Source organism: Zootoca vivipara, chromosome 8 (genome assembly GCF_965207765.1).
Source record: "Zootoca vivipara chromosome 8, rZooViv2.hap1.1, whole genome shotgun sequence".
NCBI lineage: Eukaryota > Metazoa > Chordata > Lepidosauria > Squamata > Lacertidae > Zootoca > Zootoca vivipara.
In genome coordinates this window covers 68253024-68269549 of record NC_142591.1, presented here as the reverse complement: position 1 = coordinate 68269549, position 16526 = coordinate 68253024, and the positions used below count along the sequence as shown (strand labels likewise).

At 45.5% G+C, this 16526-nt stretch overlaps 1 protein-coding gene across 10 annotated transcripts in view; it reads right to left on the bottom strand.

The window, feature by feature from the left end:
- The window catches only part of OXR1 (oxidation resistance 1), a 232497-nt gene that overhangs the window by 95355 nt on the left and 120616 nt on the right, over nt 1–16526 (bottom strand). For all 10 annotated transcript variants that reach the window (XM_035125767.3, XM_088675819.1, XM_088675826.1 and 7 more), the window contains one exon: nt 12385–12584. In XM_035125767.3, the coding sequence (XP_034981658.3) occupies nt 12385–12584 (200 nt within the window). The remainder of the gene's footprint in view (nt 1–12384; nt 12585–16526) is intronic.

Here is a 16526-nt window from a genome sequence, read left to right as displayed (position 1 = left end):
CAAGGGAACTACTTTTGTTATCCACAGGTTGCACCAAGTCCGCTACACTTGGCTTATCACTCACAAACAGGTAGACGAGTGCTCAGGAAACAGAGATGATTTCTCTCCCTCTCCAGATTCTGTGAGCCCACATTCAAAAGAAAATAATTGGAACAATCTATCTATAAAAGCAGTGTGCCTTTGTAGGGAATGTATAAGTGTGCTAATTTATTGTGTTGTGTTAATTAGAGTTGGAGGTATCTGGGTGTTTGTTTTGGAATGGGGCATGACAAAAGTAGAACAAAATCGATGCAAATTCACCGATGATTGCAAATATAAATATATGTTGTGTGTGCTCCTTTCTCTCGGGGTTTATTTTATGTTATGGAAGGGTTACGTTCTTAAATATAAACCTACTAATCTATTAAGATAACCAACAGCATCCCTCTTTTGTGTCCAAAATCTATGTTTGCCTGGGAAATGCCATAGCTCAGTGGTAGAGCAATCACTGTGCATGCAGAACATCCCAGCTTCAATGTCTGGCATCTCCAGGTAGGCTTAGCCCAAAATGAGCTAAACCTGCGGCCCTCCAGATGTTTTGGCCTACAACTCCCATGATCCCTAGCTAGCAGGACCAGTGGTTGGGGAAGATGGGAATTGTAGTCCAAAACATGTGGAGGGCCGCAGGTTTGACATGCCTGAGCTAGACAATACTGAGCTAGATGGACCTGACTTGGTATAAGGCATCTTCCTCTGTTATGGAAGGGGTTCTTCTCAGTGGCAGCACTGAGGCTCCAGAACTCCTTGCTTAGGAAGGCCTGCCCCATGGACATTTGCTTCAGAATGAAGCTTTGGCTGTTAGTAGCTTAATGAAAGTAAGCCTGATGGTTTATAGCTTCTGTTCTTCACTGGTTTTATCTGCTTCGTTTTGTTTCAACATGATGTTTCATTGTTTTGGACTTCTGAACTGCTAATATATTTTTTTCTTTATATTTTACTGTTAGCTTCTTTAAAAGTTTAGGAAAGCTGTGAAATAAATATTTTCAATCATTCAATTGATTATGTTGCCACTATTTACCTTTTTTGTGTGCCTGAATTGTGATTTCTTTTCCTTCAAAATGTTAATGGTGTGCTTACTAGCCAAGGTGTGGGGAGCCTCTGGCCTTCCAGATGTTGCTGAACTACTGCTGCCATTAAGCATGTTTGCTGGGGCTGATGGGAATTGTAGTTCAGCAACATCTAGAGGTCCAAAGGTTCTCCATACCTGCACTAGCCTGTACTATTTAATTGTTGTTGTTGTTTAGTCGTTTAGTCGTGTCCGACTCTTCGTGACCCCATGGACCATAGCACGCCAGGCACTCCTGTCTTGCACTGCCTCCCGCAGTTTGGTCAAACTCATGTTCGTAGCTTCGAGAACACTGTCCAACCATCTCGTCCTCTGTCGTCCCCTTCTCCTAGTGCCCTCCATCTTTCCCAACATCAGGGTCTTTTCCAAGGATTCTTCTCTTCTCATGAGGTGGCCAAAGTATTGGAGCCTCAGCTTCACGATCTGTCCTTCCAGGGAGCACTCAGGGCTGATTTCCTTAAGAATGGATAGGTTTGATCTTCTAGCAGTCCATGGGACTCTCAAGAGTCTCCTCCAGCACCATAATTCAAAAGCATCAATTCTTCGACGATCAGCCTTCTTTATGGTCCAGCTCTCACTTCCATACATCACTACTGGGAAAACCAGTAGTACTATTTAATAATGGGAACCTATTCCTAATGATGGATGTCCCATCGTAGAGCACCACCGCTGGTCCTAGAGCAGCTGGTGGTTGCCATTGTCCAGGGCTGAGGCTCTTCCCTTGAGGCCGAGTGGGCAGAAGGAGTTGCGGATAGGAGCCAACTGATGATAAAGATGCCAACTCAGAAGAAATCCTTACAGTGCTTGGCAGAGTCCTTTGGTCCCTGGCAGCTGATGGTTTAAGAGAATGCAAGAAAGCACAGGAAATAACTATGATGAGGCAACAGGTGTTATTTCAACCAGAGAGAGATTAGCAGTTGTCTCTGTGTTGACTGTAGATACACATCTCACTGGTCTTGGCCAACTGGTTGCATGTACCCAGCAGTGGCTTTGGAGGCAGATACATGTCTCACTTTGCTGCAGAAGATGCATGCAGGCAGCTCAGATAAAGATTAAATTATAAGTGGAGATGTGCATCCAGATCCCCATTAGCAATGCAGGAGGAAAGCTGCTTCCATGTACTGACCTCTCTTGTTGAAACAGGCCAGCAGGCAGGAGGTTTATTAATATTGCTGCAAGAAGAGTTTATTTATGGTGTGTGTGTATGTGAAGCACTATCATGCACATTTCCAGACTGCCACGAACGGCACAAGAAGCAAACTCTGCTAAGCTGCCATTTGAAATGCAGCTTAAGCTTTGGAGGGCCGAATGATGATGTCCGCTTTAATTATTCCTCTCATTTGCCCAGCATGAACCTGTTTGATTATGCAGCTCATTATCAGATAAATATTGACTCTTAACCATGTGGTTTGGGATTAGTGTGCCACAAATTAATGGCACCCAGGAAGAAGCAAATCCAGTTGAGACAACTGGTGGGGGCAGAGGACCTGCTACCTACGCTATGTGTTAATGCAATTTCTTAATCCATTTATCATGGTAACGATTAGCCCGTGTTGCTTGATCTTAAGACATTGATTGCTTCTGGCAGAGAACAATGTTCCAACAAGGTCGGAAGAAGGTAAACTTTTCATGTCAAGTCTCTTGCTGGCCTAGTTAAATAAGTGAGACAGTTGTTAACTACATCATTGCCTCCTGTATAAAGAACTCAGTGTTAGAAGATGGTACTTTTGTGGTGTTGTGTATGTGTGTTTCCTCCACTTTACTATGCCATCTGCAGACCCTCCAAGTATCCCTATTTTCTAGGGACAGTCCCAGATTAACAGAAGCCATCCCAGTTTCTGGTTTGATCCTGGAATATCCCGCTTTTCCTGAGGATGTCTTTATTTTTATCGGAGAAACGTTGGAGGGTATGCATCTGGCTATACAGTGGTAGGGCCTATGTTCACACCGCAACCTCTAGTTCAGCAGTTATGTCTTCTCCAAATAATTCTTGCAACTGTATATTTGTGCGTTGAGAATTCTCTGTTATTATTACTAATTTCTGTTCCACACACAAAATTACAATCACCGTGTTTCCCTGAAGAGAAGGAACAGCTAGAAAAACAGCGTTAAGTCTGCGGCATAGAGTTAGAAGAGCTAGTTAATCAGAATGGGGGTGGGGCGGAATCCATTTTTATTCTTTAAATTTATTTCCTGGTGATTTAAGCCAGTAATTTAAGGTTTGCTTGTATACCAGAGGTATCTGAGACCATTCACAATTCAAAGTGTCCGTGCTGACCTTTAAAGCCCTAAATGGCCTTGCTGCAGTATACCTGAAGGAGCATCTCCACCCCCATCGTTCAGCCCGGACACTGAGGTCCAGCTCTGGACACTGAGGTCCAGCTCCAAGAGCCTTCTGGCAGTTCCCTTCCTGTGAAAAGTGAGGTTGCAGAGAACCAGGCAGAGGGCCTTTTCGGTAGTGGCACCCGCCCTGTGGAACACCCTCCCATCAGATGTCAAGGAAATAAACAACTATCAGACTTTTAGAAGACATCTGAAGACAGCCCTGTTAAGGGAGATTTTTAATGTTTGATGTTTTATCGTATTTTTTACATTCTGTTGGGAGCCGCCCAGAGTGGCTGGGAAAACTCAGCCCCAGATGGGTGGGGTATAAATAATACATCATCATCATCCTCATCATTACTGTGAAAAATCATGAACAGAGGCTGCATAACACTTTGGTTGTGCAACATCTTGTGAATTAAATCGCACACTGAAGGGAAGAAGCTGGTTCATTTCCCTTGTGCCTAGCTGCCTGATACCACCTCAGACCATTTGCCCACCTAGCACAGTATGGGTGACACTGACTGGCAGCAGCTTTCCAGGGTTTCAGACAGAAGTCTCACATTCCTACCTAAGAGGATTCAACCTGGGAGCTTCTGTGTGCAAAGCAAATTTTCTGCCACTCAGCTATGACAGCCTTTCCCCTTGTGGAAGATAAGGAAGTCTAGGTCTAATCAATGCCGGGATGGGAAGCAACATTGATCCACTATGTACGCACCTTGAACCCCATCATGAACTAATGTTATTAATGCAAAAAACAACTAGACTCAATGGTTTCAAAGCAACAATCTTTGCTGTCTTACTGGGAGTTTTCCATGTTCTTCTCGCTAGCCAGGAATGGGAAATCTAGAAGTAGTATTTGTAAATATATTCCAGGAGCTGACTTCTCCTTCCAACCAACGGCATCCTATATTTCATTGCTCATCCTCCCTTCAGCAGCGATACAACACGGTTCACAAGCTCGTCATGACACGCAGTAAAATGCATATGAAAAGCCACAAAAAACAAGACAGATATATTCTACTACATAAGGGAGCTGTTAAGCATTTCAGATGTGGTGGTTGAACCTTACAGCTAACATTTAATTCTGTGCTTTCTAGTCTATCAACGAAGATTTAAGATAGAATGTCACATTTTGGGTTGATACTGCCTCTTGGGAACTGCTCACATATTAGGCAGAGAAGCGATTAGGCAGCTGCACAAGGCTGCTTACAGATTTGCTAGGAGTAAGGAAACATATAATTATGCAGTTTGGCATTTTATGTAAAACAAATCATTTTCACTGCCATCTCTGTGCCTCCTTCTCTTTTGAAAAAAAAACCAAGCCCTGGCCAATTTGCCAATTAATAACCTTCACTTTTTTACACCTTAAAGAGAAACAGCCATAAAACTCCTTGAATAAACGGGGGTTTCAGCAGGATCTCAAATGCAGGAAATTGCAAAAAGTTTCTAAAGAGCCTAAACACATCAAACACTTGGGTTCAAAACACTAATTACCACCAATCCACAAAATCTGCTGAGGTGTGCACATTAGTCAATATACACTTGCTTTAGGCATTCAAACTTCATACTCTCAATGAAACCTTCAATGTGGATTCAGATGTCAAAGAACCCTGCATAGAGGAAACTGCCTCATACTGAGTCATGCCATTGGTTCATTTACTGCAGTATTGCCTAATATTGACTGGCAGTAACCCTGTACGGTTTCAGGCTGGGCTTTTTTTCAACAGGAACTTGCCAGAACTCAGTTCTGGCACCTCTCAGGTGGGCGCAATTATTTTAAAAGGTACATTAAATAGACAAGGAATGGTTTTAACCCTGTTTTGCTGCACAGATTTTGGATCTGAATAAGCCTTTTACTAACAAGGCAAATACAAAACGCCGTATTTTTAAAAATAAAGTCTTGTCTATAAGCCACCCAATTATTGTTAAGCAGTCATATAAATCTAATAAAGAAATGGGCCAATGTTAGTCATGCTCAGCACAGACCCACTGAAATCAATAGACAAGTCATGTAGTTGGCGATCACAACATCAGAGGCAATGCAGATATAGAGAAGGTTTCATGAAGTGTGTAGACTGTAATTTGGAAGGCAGTTTCTGGGGAATTTCATCATACCCAGACATGTGGATTCAGGACACAGTTTTAGCCTCTGGTCTAATGTTTATCATCAGTGGCACCCATTTACTTTCTCTCACATTAATAAATACATACCGTATTTTTCCGTGTATAAGTATAGTTTTTTCCCTAAAAAATAATGTCTAAAATTTGGGGACGTCTTATACATGGATACATCGCCCCCCTCCCATTTTCTTAAATCGGAGTCCCCCAAAATAGGAGGTGTCTTATACATGGCGGCGTCTTATACATGGAATAATATGGTAACTTCCTTCTTTGTGCTTAGGTAGGAGAAAAGCTTGCCCCTTAGTCAGAAACCTGGCTGGCCCAGTTGCCCGCAACTGAGAAGATGGGACTATGTGTTTCTGTCACCAGAGATCACTCTTGATCTCTGCAGAAAACAAGCCCTCTTTCAACGCATATCCTATGAATAAGAGCAATGGATATTTAGCTCATAAGAGTTGCAGAGACAGACAGTTTTTCGGATTTGCTGTTTTCTTTCGTTTGAGTAGCATTTGCTTCTGCAGGGGTGTCTTTCGGGGGTGGCAGAAATGGAAATGGACTCCCATTACAAAACACTGATCTATGTTCCTCGTGTAACTAATAATGGTAAAATGTAGCTCCCGTTGATTGGCAATTTTGTCACACAGTGCCAGACAGACTTCTGGCTCCAGACCAAAAATAAAATAAAAATTACTTTTTGCCCTTTATGATTGCTCTGCGCAAAAGCTGGAACCTAATTCCCACTAAGGTACAGTTGGACCTCAGGACATTTCTCTGCCAGTGCAGAGTTCCGAAAGTAATAAAGGATGCTGAGCTGGTATTGAAATGGCACCTCACATTTATGGCTCACGGGAAGTTCTTTGAACGTTTCGTGGTCTTAAAGGATTGCTTAAACACTAGCACAAAAAGTTTATTAAAAAGAAATCGAGGAAATTTAGCTTGTTTCAAACTTTAGCAGCTTCGTTACGAACAACTTGAATACCTGACTTTTCAAAATAAATTTTTTAAAGCCAATTTTCTTTTAAATTTCCGCTAGGAGGGTCCCGGTGATTCACCTCCCACTGTATGGAAGAATACTGATGCAATCAACTCCTTTGGGAGGAAAGCCAGGATATAAATTTAATAAATACCTCTGCCAGGGAGACGGGGCTAGGGACAGCCAGAGTCTTAGTGGCGGTTGACAAAGCAGAGGCCTTGCAAGCTACTACCAGACTAAGGCCTGGAGGCTCTACAAAATGTTTGCTTTGGTTACTGAGATGGACGAACAAGGCTTGGATGCTGCTTGCAAGATAGAGAGTCTTCCACGGGCCTGTACAGTTTGCTTGTTCTGTTGTTCTGTAGACAGGTGCATGAAGGAGGCGGAACAGTTTATTAGCAACCTCCTTCGTCCATGTTTGAGACTAGGTTTGGATGGAACCACCAGGTTAAAATACAACAGAGAGGCAAACTGGTGAGCTGCAAACCGATCTAATAACTATGGCGATTCTAAAATGAATGTGGAGTCGCACAAGTATTGTGGTTTAAGGTTTAACAAATAAAATGGTTCTACAGATGCCATACCCTGCTACACTAGTCAAAACAGTGGTCCAAGGAGCCATGAGGTTCTGGGGTCCCTGAATTGGAAAAAACAGTGGAAGAGAACAAATTTCCCCAGGAACATGGGAAGGTGCTTTATTCCGAGTGATAAAATTGGGCTATCTAGCTTAGCATTCTCTACTCTGATTGGCAGAGGCTCTCCAGGGTCTTAGGCAGGAGTCTACTGGGACCTTTTTCAGGCAAAACAGATGTTATAATAATAATAATAATAATAATAATAATAATAATAATAATAATTTATTATTTATACCCCGCCCATCTGGCCGGGTTCCCCCAGCCACTCTGGGCGGCTTCCAAAAAAACAGAAATTCTAAAATACAGAAATCCATCAAACATTAAAAGCTTCCCTAAACAGGGCTGCCTTGAGATGCCTTCTAAAGGTCTGGTAGTTGTTCTCTTTGACCTCTAGTGGGAGGGCATTCCACAGGGTGGGTGCCACTACCGAGAAGGCCCTCTGCCTGGTTCCCTGTAACTTGGCTTCTCGTAATGAGGGAACCGCCAGAAGGCCCTCGGAGCTGGACCTCAGTGTCCGGGCAGAACGATGGGGGTGGAGACGCTCCTTCAGGTATACCGGACCGAGGCCGTTTAGGGCTTTAAAGGTCAACACCAACACTTTGAATTGTGCTCGGAAACGTACTGGGAGCCAATGTAGGTCTTTTAGGACCGGTGTTATGTGATCTCGGCGGCCGCTCCCAGTCACCAGTCTAGCTGCCGCATTCTGGATTAGTTGTAGTTTCCGGGTCACCTTCAAAGGTAGCCCCACGTAGAGCGCATTGCAGTAGTCCAAGCGAGAGATAACTAGAGCATGCACCACTCTGGAGAGACAGTCAGTGGGCAGGTAGGGACTCAGCCTGCGTACCAGATGGAGCTGATAAACAGCTGCCCTGGACACGGAGTTGACCTGTGCCTCCATGGACAGCTGTGAGTCTAAAATGACTCCCAGGCTGCGCACCTGGTCTTTCAGGGGCACAGTTACCCCATTCAGGACCAGGGAGTCCTCCACACCCGCCCGCCTCCTGTCCCCCACAAACAGTACTTCTGTCTTGTCAGGATTCAATCTCAATCTGTTAGCCGCCATCCATCCTCCAACCGCCTCCAAGCACTCACACAGGACCTTCACCGCCTTCACTGGTTCTGATTTAAAAGAGAGGTAGAGCTGGGTATCATCAGCATACTGATGGACACCCAGCCCAAACCCCCTGATGATCTCTCCCAGCGGCTGCATATAGATGTTAAAAAGCATGGGGGAGAGGACAGAACCCTGAGGCACCCCACAAGTGAGCGCCCAGGGGTCTGAACACTCATCCCCCACCACCACTTTCTGAACACGGCCCAGGAGGAAGGAGCGGAACCACTGCATGACAGTGCCCCCAGCTCCCAAGCCCTCTAGACGGTCCAGAAGGATGTTATGGTCGATGGTGTCAAAAGCCGCTGAGAGATCCAGCAGAACAAGGAAACAGCTCTTACCTTTGTCCCTAGCCCGCCGGAGATCATCGACCAGTGCGACCAAGGCAGTTTCAGTCCCATGATGAGGCCTGAATCCTGACTGGAAGGGATCCAAATGGTCCGCTTCTTCCAGGCGTGCCTGGAGTTGTTCCGCAACCACTCGCTCAATCACCTTGCCCAAGAATGGAAGATTTGAGACTGGGCGATAGTTGGCCATATTGGCCGGATCTAAAGATGGTTTTTTAAGAAGTGGTTTAATAACCGCCTCTTTCAGCGGGTCTGGGAAGGCTCCCTCATGGAGAGAAGCATTTACCAACCCGCGAAGCCCATCGCCCAGCCCTTCCTGGCTAGCTTTTATAAGCCAGGATGGGCAAGGATCAAGGAGACAGGTGGTTGGTTTCATTCGTCTAAGCAGCCTGTCCACATCCTCGGAGGTAACAGATTGAAATTGATCCCACAAAACTTGACTAGACAGGACTCTAGCACTCCCCCGCCCCGGCCCTGCTCCCACGGTGGAGTCTACCTCTTCCCGAATCTGAGCGACTTTATCTGCAAAAAACTTTGCAAAATCATTGCAGGAGATCATGTAGCCCGTACTGGGCCCGGATGGAGCAGGTGGTTCCGCTAAATTGCGAACCACCTGGAAAAGTCTCCTGCTGCTGTTTTCTGCAGATGCGATGGAGACGGTGAAGAAGGTCCTCTTCGCCGTCGCCATTGCCACTTGGTAGGCTCGAAGTTGAGCTCTAGCCCGTGTCCGGTCTGATTCAAAATGAGTTTTCCGCCACCGGCGCTCTAGCCGTCTCAATGACTGTTTCATTGCCCTCAGCGCCGGGGAAAACCACGGGGCTGTCCGGGCTCCATGCAATCTGAGAGGGCGCTTCGGAGCCAGACAGTCAATAGCGCTGGTTAACTCCGCATTCCAGCGGGCCACCAGGGAATCAGCTGAAAGGCCATCGACATGGGATAAAACATCCCCTACCACTCTTTGGAAGCCAATTGGATCCATTAAGTAGCGGGGGCGGACCATCCGAATCGGTCCCACCTCCCTGCAGAGGGAAAGGGTTGCGGAGAAGTCCAGTTGCACCAGAAAGTGATCTGACCATGGCACTTCTTTTGTTTCGCTTTTACTTAATGTCAGATCACCAACATCCATAGAGGTAAACACCAAGTCCAAGGCATGTCCGCGGCTATGAGTTGGGCCAGACTTATTCAGGGACAGCCCCATGGTGGCCATGCTTTCCACGAAGTCCCGAGCGGCTCCTTGTAAGGTCGTGTCGGCATGGATGTTAAAATCCCCTAAGACAACCAAGCTAGGTGTCTCCAGGAGCACATCCGACACGACCTGAAGCAGCTTGGGCAGGGAATCCTTGGTGCAGCGGGGAGGTCGGTACACCAAAAGGAATCCTGTACTGCCTCTATTGCCCAACTTCCAGAACATGCACTCAGAGAACTGGGTCTTCCCAATAGGACGCCTGGTGCAAACTAATGACTTCCTAAAAATCACTGCAACCCCCCCTCCCCGCCCAGATGGCCTGGGTTGCTGTGCATAAGAGAAACCTGGTGGGCAAGCAGCGCCAAGAACGGGCCCATCGGCTTCCTCCAACCAGGTCTCTGTCACACATGCCAGGTCAAATCCTCCATCCACAATCAGGTCGTGAATGGCGGTGGTCTTATTCATCATCGACCTGGCATTGCACAGCAGCACCTTCAGGTCATGTGGGTATCCCTTGCCTATTCCAATATCCGTCCGGTCAGGACCAGACCTGGAGGCAGGGATAGTCCTCAGACAACGACTAAGTCTGCCTCCTCGGTAATGACATGGTCTGGTCTTAGCGTAACTCCTCCTCCTACCCGTGACCACTGAGATCGGTTGTTCCAGTGCACACCCCCCTGTGGAATCTGCCCCAGCCATTTTGCTTGCTGGGACCCCCTCCCGGGCAGCCCTGACCCCTCCCCTTAAAAACAAAATAAAACCTCTGTAAAAAACAGCAAAGAACTCAACAAAAGAAGAACACAAAAAGACAATAAAACAATAAAACCAAAAACAATAAAAATTACAAACACACTAAAATTTAACAGATTCCCACACCCAACTAAAAATCCCTCCCACCTCCCACCCCAAACACAATAAAACAATAAAACCAAAAACAATAAAAATTACAAATACACTAAAATTTAACAGATTCCCACACCCAACTAAAAATCCCTCCCACCTACCACCCCAAAGAAGATAAAAACATAAAAAATTCTTTAAAAAGCATTTTAAAAAGAACTCTGTGCTGTTTCAAGTTCCCCTGGGCAGCACCAGAAGCAGAGCGGCGGCAGCAGTCCTTTATGAGGCCTTCCAGGCCCCGCCCTAAACCAGGTGGAGAGAGGTAGGGACAGGGCCTGTGGGCACTCACAGCAGGAAGAGTCCTGGGCAGCACCAGCAGCAGAGCAGCGGCAGCAGTCCTTTATGAGGCCTTCCAGGCCCCGCCCTAGGCCAGGTGGAGAGAGGCAGGGACAGGGCCTGTGGGCACTCACAGCAGGAGAGAGTCCTGGGCAGCACCAGCAGCAGAGCAGCGGCAGCAGTCCTTTATGAGGCCTTCCAGGCCCCGCCCTAGGCCAGGTGGAGAGAGGTAGGGACAGGGCCTGTGGGCACTCACAGCAGGAGAGAGTCCTGGGCAGCACCAGCCACAGAGCTGTGGTCCTTCCCTGACAGAGAGCTTTCCTACCACCAGTGTGCTCCCCATGCAATATGTCGGGTGTATTGGAAGTTCCATAGCTGCCAAGTTCCGGATTGAAAAATCCGGGACCAGCAGCAGCGCGGCACCAGAAGTCGCTTCTATGCGACTTCCGGACATGAACTTCTGGTGCCGCTTTGCCCATTTCCAAAATGGCTGCGGTGCCAGAAGTCGCTTCTACGCATGTCCAGAAGTGCGTAGAAGCGACTTCCGGCGCCGCCTGATTTCCAGTGCCCTTACATGGGCAGAGCGGCACCAGAAACATGGCCACCGGCAGGAGCTGTTTTCCGGGGGATTTACGGGATATAAATCCATTTGGGAGACCAGCGGGAAATGGTAAGAAAATACGGGAGTTTCCCAGGAAAAACGGGGTACTTGGCAGCTATGATTGGAAGTCACACTTTCAGCTAATGGAGGACAACAGCAAGGCTTAACAGAACTGGGCAGTTCTGTAGGTGGACACGTCTTGGAACATCTTGACCCCAGATCCCCAGCAATGAACCAGAGATCAGTGCAGGGATCTCTGGACAAGCAAAGGATAGGAAATAATTCCATAAAAAGAGGTCAGGAAAGAACCATGAAGAGGATCAGAACCAGACAAACACCATTTTAAGCCAGCAACCACTATCCTGAGACAAGAGAGAGCCACACATTGCTTGCTCTGTGTTTTGTGTGTGTGTGTGTGTGTGTGTGTGTTTTTTGTAATGACTATTTCTCCCTTTGGAATGTATTGCTAAGGAACAGCAAGGAGAACAACAACAGTAACAACAGTGGCGATAGGAAGTAATAGACCACAGAACGGAATGTTTTTTTAAAAACAACAACACAACACTAAAAGCAATGACAAGGCACTCCTATATCTCTTATTGAAGTGACCTGCCATAAGGGCAAACTCTTAATGGCCACACCAGATGAAAAAACAACCCGTACCGAACAACAGGAAACCCAGCAGCTCTGATTCACCCAATCAATGAACATATGATTGATTGTTCCACAGCGAGAGCTTTCTTTCACTGAAGGAGATTACACGTTTTTAAGGGGAAATATGGCGGGGTGTGTGTTTTGGCTCACCGATGGTGTAGTATCTCTTCAGCTCACCCCTCCGTGGGTTGCGCCGTTGCGTATTCGCAGTGTTGTTGTGCTCCTCTTCAGATGTAGCTGTGTTTGTGACAGGCGGCGGCTTAGGTGGTTGCATTGCATGTTGAGCAGCGGGTGCCAGAGGTTCATAACTTGATGCAGAAATATCGATAGACTGTGACTTTTTCTTTAGCCTGGAAACAAATGGTGATAGCATGCTATTAACATCTTCGTTGTACAAAGTTGATGGAGAAAATATAGCTAATTCAGATTCGGTTTTTTCAAAGAGGCACACACACACACACACACACACACACACACACACACACACACACTGCAGCAGAAACTAGTTAACAAGATCTGGATTAGTATATATATATATATATATATATATATATATATATATATATATGTATATGTGTGTGTGTATATATATATATATATATATATATACACAGTGTGTGTATGTGTATATATATATATATATATATATATATATATATATATATATATAATGAAGGCAATCCCCATCATGTCAGTGGGGATGTGTCAATCAATGAACTGCATTGTATTTTAAATGCAAAAGTGGTTTCTTTTCTCCTTAGTAGAATTTATTGGTTTTGGATCAACTCTCTGAGGAAAAAAGGCTCCACAATGCTAAGATTGTGGTGTGTTTTAGAGTGAAAACAAAACCCTACCATCAAAATAGATTTTGAAAGTAGGAGTATCAAACAGCCAGCAGTTTAGCTGCTGAAAAGAAAAAAGGATTTAAAACATTTATTGTGAAAAGAAAACCATCTCTCAGGAGACAGGAACAGTGTATACCACACTGAAATATGAGCTTGCTGTAAAATTGTCAGAGCACCCAGCGCCCACAGAGATGTGAAATTAAAAGAACAACAACACTACTTTATACTATTTTATTTGCAGAACTAAGAGAGTTCTCTATTCTCCTAAATGTATGAAGGCTTTGATATACATGGAGCATATGAGAGAGAATATCTTCAATTGAAGATGTTTGTGTTCTATTTGCAATAAAGTGCATACATCACATGAGCTACTATTGGTCTCCTCCCCAAATTTCTGGTTGTGCATGCTCATTTTTAAATACAATAATTCTGCATTCATGGAATAAGCAATCCCGAATAAGTAAATGCACAGGGGGAACACGATTTTTGTATCTTTGAAAAGGCACACAAGAAACATTGTGCTTTCTGGAGTCCTCAAACTTTATTTTAATGATAGCTTTGATTTTCAACATCATTTCACTTATTTACTTCTATAAATTTGTAGACCTTTCCAATTGCTGTATTTCCTCAAGACGGCATCTTCATCTTCATCATCATCACCAATGATGTTAACTCCCAGAACCTTTGGTTTCAAATTGGAATACGTGAGCTTTCCAAAGCTCCGCTCAGAGTAACTGATAAATTACCTCAGGGGGGGGGGGAATTGAGAAATTACCTCAGCTTATTTTTCCAAGCCTTGTTCAAGGGCATGTAAAATTCACCCCGCCCTAGCACCGCAACCCCAGAATCGTCTGTGACTGGACTAAACTGTCAAGGGTCCCTTTACCCTTTACCTTTAGGGGAAGGGCAGCTCTCATGGGAGACCTACAACAACTTTTACCAACCCTCATGCAAAGTAATCACTGTGGCAGGGGGTGGACATTGGGAGGATGAAAAGGCTACCCAAATGGGTCTTCTACAGGGGGTTGCAGTGGTTATTTCCTTCTCCCCCTCCCCGCCCCCTTGCTCCTGCAGTATCTGTTACCTGTTCCCCATGCAAAATAATGGAGAAAGTCAGTCAGTCTGTATAGCATAGAAAGAAAGCTCCTGCTTCCTCAGAGGCCAAGGGAGCCGGCGTTTGTCAGTGCCGCAGACAATTTTTCCAGGTCGTGTGGCCAGCATGATTAAGCCGCTTCTGGCGCAACGGAACACCAACACCAGAGCAGTCCATGGAAACGCCGTTTACCTTCCCGCCGGAGCGGTACCTATTAATCTACTTGTACTTTTTGGCGTGCTTTCGAACTGCTAGGTGGGCAGGAGCTGGGACCGAGCAACGGGAGCTCACCCCGTCGCGGGGATTCGAACCACCAGCCTTTTGATCGGCAAACCCAAGGCTCAGTGGTTTAGACCACAGTGCCACCCACATCCCCATGTACTTCCCCTGCCCTGGTCCAAATCCTCAACACTGGTCCAAATTGAATATAATGAGTGACATAGCTCCAGTACATTCAATAGGGAGGAACAGAGCCAGTAATTTTTATCCTGCTTCGTTTTTAATCCAAGAGGGAAATAATTCCAGGACTTGTACTGCTTGCCTCTTCTTTATGGTGGGTTTTAATGAGTCCCTGAAGTTCTTTTCTGGGACTTGACACCTCTAGTTTCAAATAAATTGTGTTCATCAGCACATCTTAGATTTCCTAAATGTCACTCATGGATTATGATGCTAAGCTCTACTATTCTACACCTTAAACATTAAAGCTTTCAAAAGCCCACCAAGGAGAAAAGAAATATTTGGCAAATAAACTCTTAACACCCCCCAAAAAAACCCCAACCCACCCCTCTGGTGGCTTTTCAATTTTCACATTCAGCTTCTGCTTTTGTACAAGGACTGAATCAAGTAAATTAATTTCCCCTTTCTTGACATTGTTCTTCACTTGCAAAGATTAATTGCATTAAAGTTGTTCTCTTGGTTGTCTAACAAACATGGTAGATTAAATTATTTGATTGCCTCCACAGTAATAAACAAGTCCACTGTTTGATACTTTTGTGCTAAAAAACCCCTCTATTGAAGTAATTTTGTGCATGTGTCACAGATAAACTTGCCACCTTCCCCATGTGCACTGAATCCTTTGGAAGAAGAAGAGCAATGTAATAGAGATACATAATAAACAAATACAGATGTGACGGGGCGAAAAAGGAGAGAGTCAGGAGGAATAAGCCAAGATCAGAAAAGTGGCTTAGAGCAATCAAAATCTCAGCTGAGAAAGTAATTTCAGTTCAGATTTCAGAAACTATTGGCATAGGTCTGAAATCTCATAGAAAGCAATAAAATACAGTTTGCTGATGACCACACTGTCAGGGGCAAAAGGGTGTTGTTGTCCAACAACATTTGGAGGAAACCACATTGGGTAGTCAATATGGTGCCCTCTAGATGTTGTTATGAACAAGTTGGACACAGAGGAATGGTGGGAGAACCAGCTGGTGAACTACGAAGGGAAGAAGGCTCAGAGCATGGGGACTGCTGGTGGGAGAAGAGGGTGAAGACTGGGAGGAGGTGCTGGAAGCTGAAGGGGATAACAAGGCTTAGTGAACAGGGAGAGTCTGTGGCAGAGAGAAGTCCAGAATCAGAGGCAGAAGCTGAGGCGAGTGGGAGGAGGGAAGTCCAGAGGCAGAGATGAGTCAGGCTGGTGACAAGTCACGTGTGTCATGCCCCTGCTAGGACAACCTCCCCTTCCCCCCACTCCCAGTACCGAAGAGGCAAGCGACAGGAGGAGCAAAGACAGGTGGCATGCAGGCACAGTCTCCAATTGCTTGGAAAAAGCCCCAGAGATGAGGAGGCCTGTGGGGAGGCCTGTGGGGAGGAGGGGACTTTTAGTTTCATGGAGTAACTGGTTTCATGGAGTAAGATCTACAGGGAATGAGCTGCTGTGCTCATTAGACCTGACACTTAGCCAAATGTGTGAAGATCCTGCTTCTGCTAATAAAGTGTCAATGTCAACTTTGAACTATATAAATAATAATAATCCTTCCAGTAGCACCTTAGAGGCCAACTAAGTTTGTCATTGGTATGACAAACGTAGTTGGTCTCTAAGGTGCTACTGGAAGGAATATTTTTTATTTTGTTTCAACTACGGCAGACCAACACGGCCACCTACCTGTAACTAGAACTTTGAACTATGTGATTTATTGCCCATCTCACTCTACGGCAGATTTTTTGGACCATCATCCTTGGCAATTGGCCATGGATGATGGGATTTGCAGCTCCACCCTGGCTGCCTCTGAGGGACCCAGGTGGCGCTGTGGTTAAACCACTGAGCCTAGGGCTTGCTGATCAGAAGGTTGGCGGTTCGAATCCCTGTGACAGGGTGAGCTCCTGTTGCTTGGTCCCAGCTCCTGCCAACCTAGCAG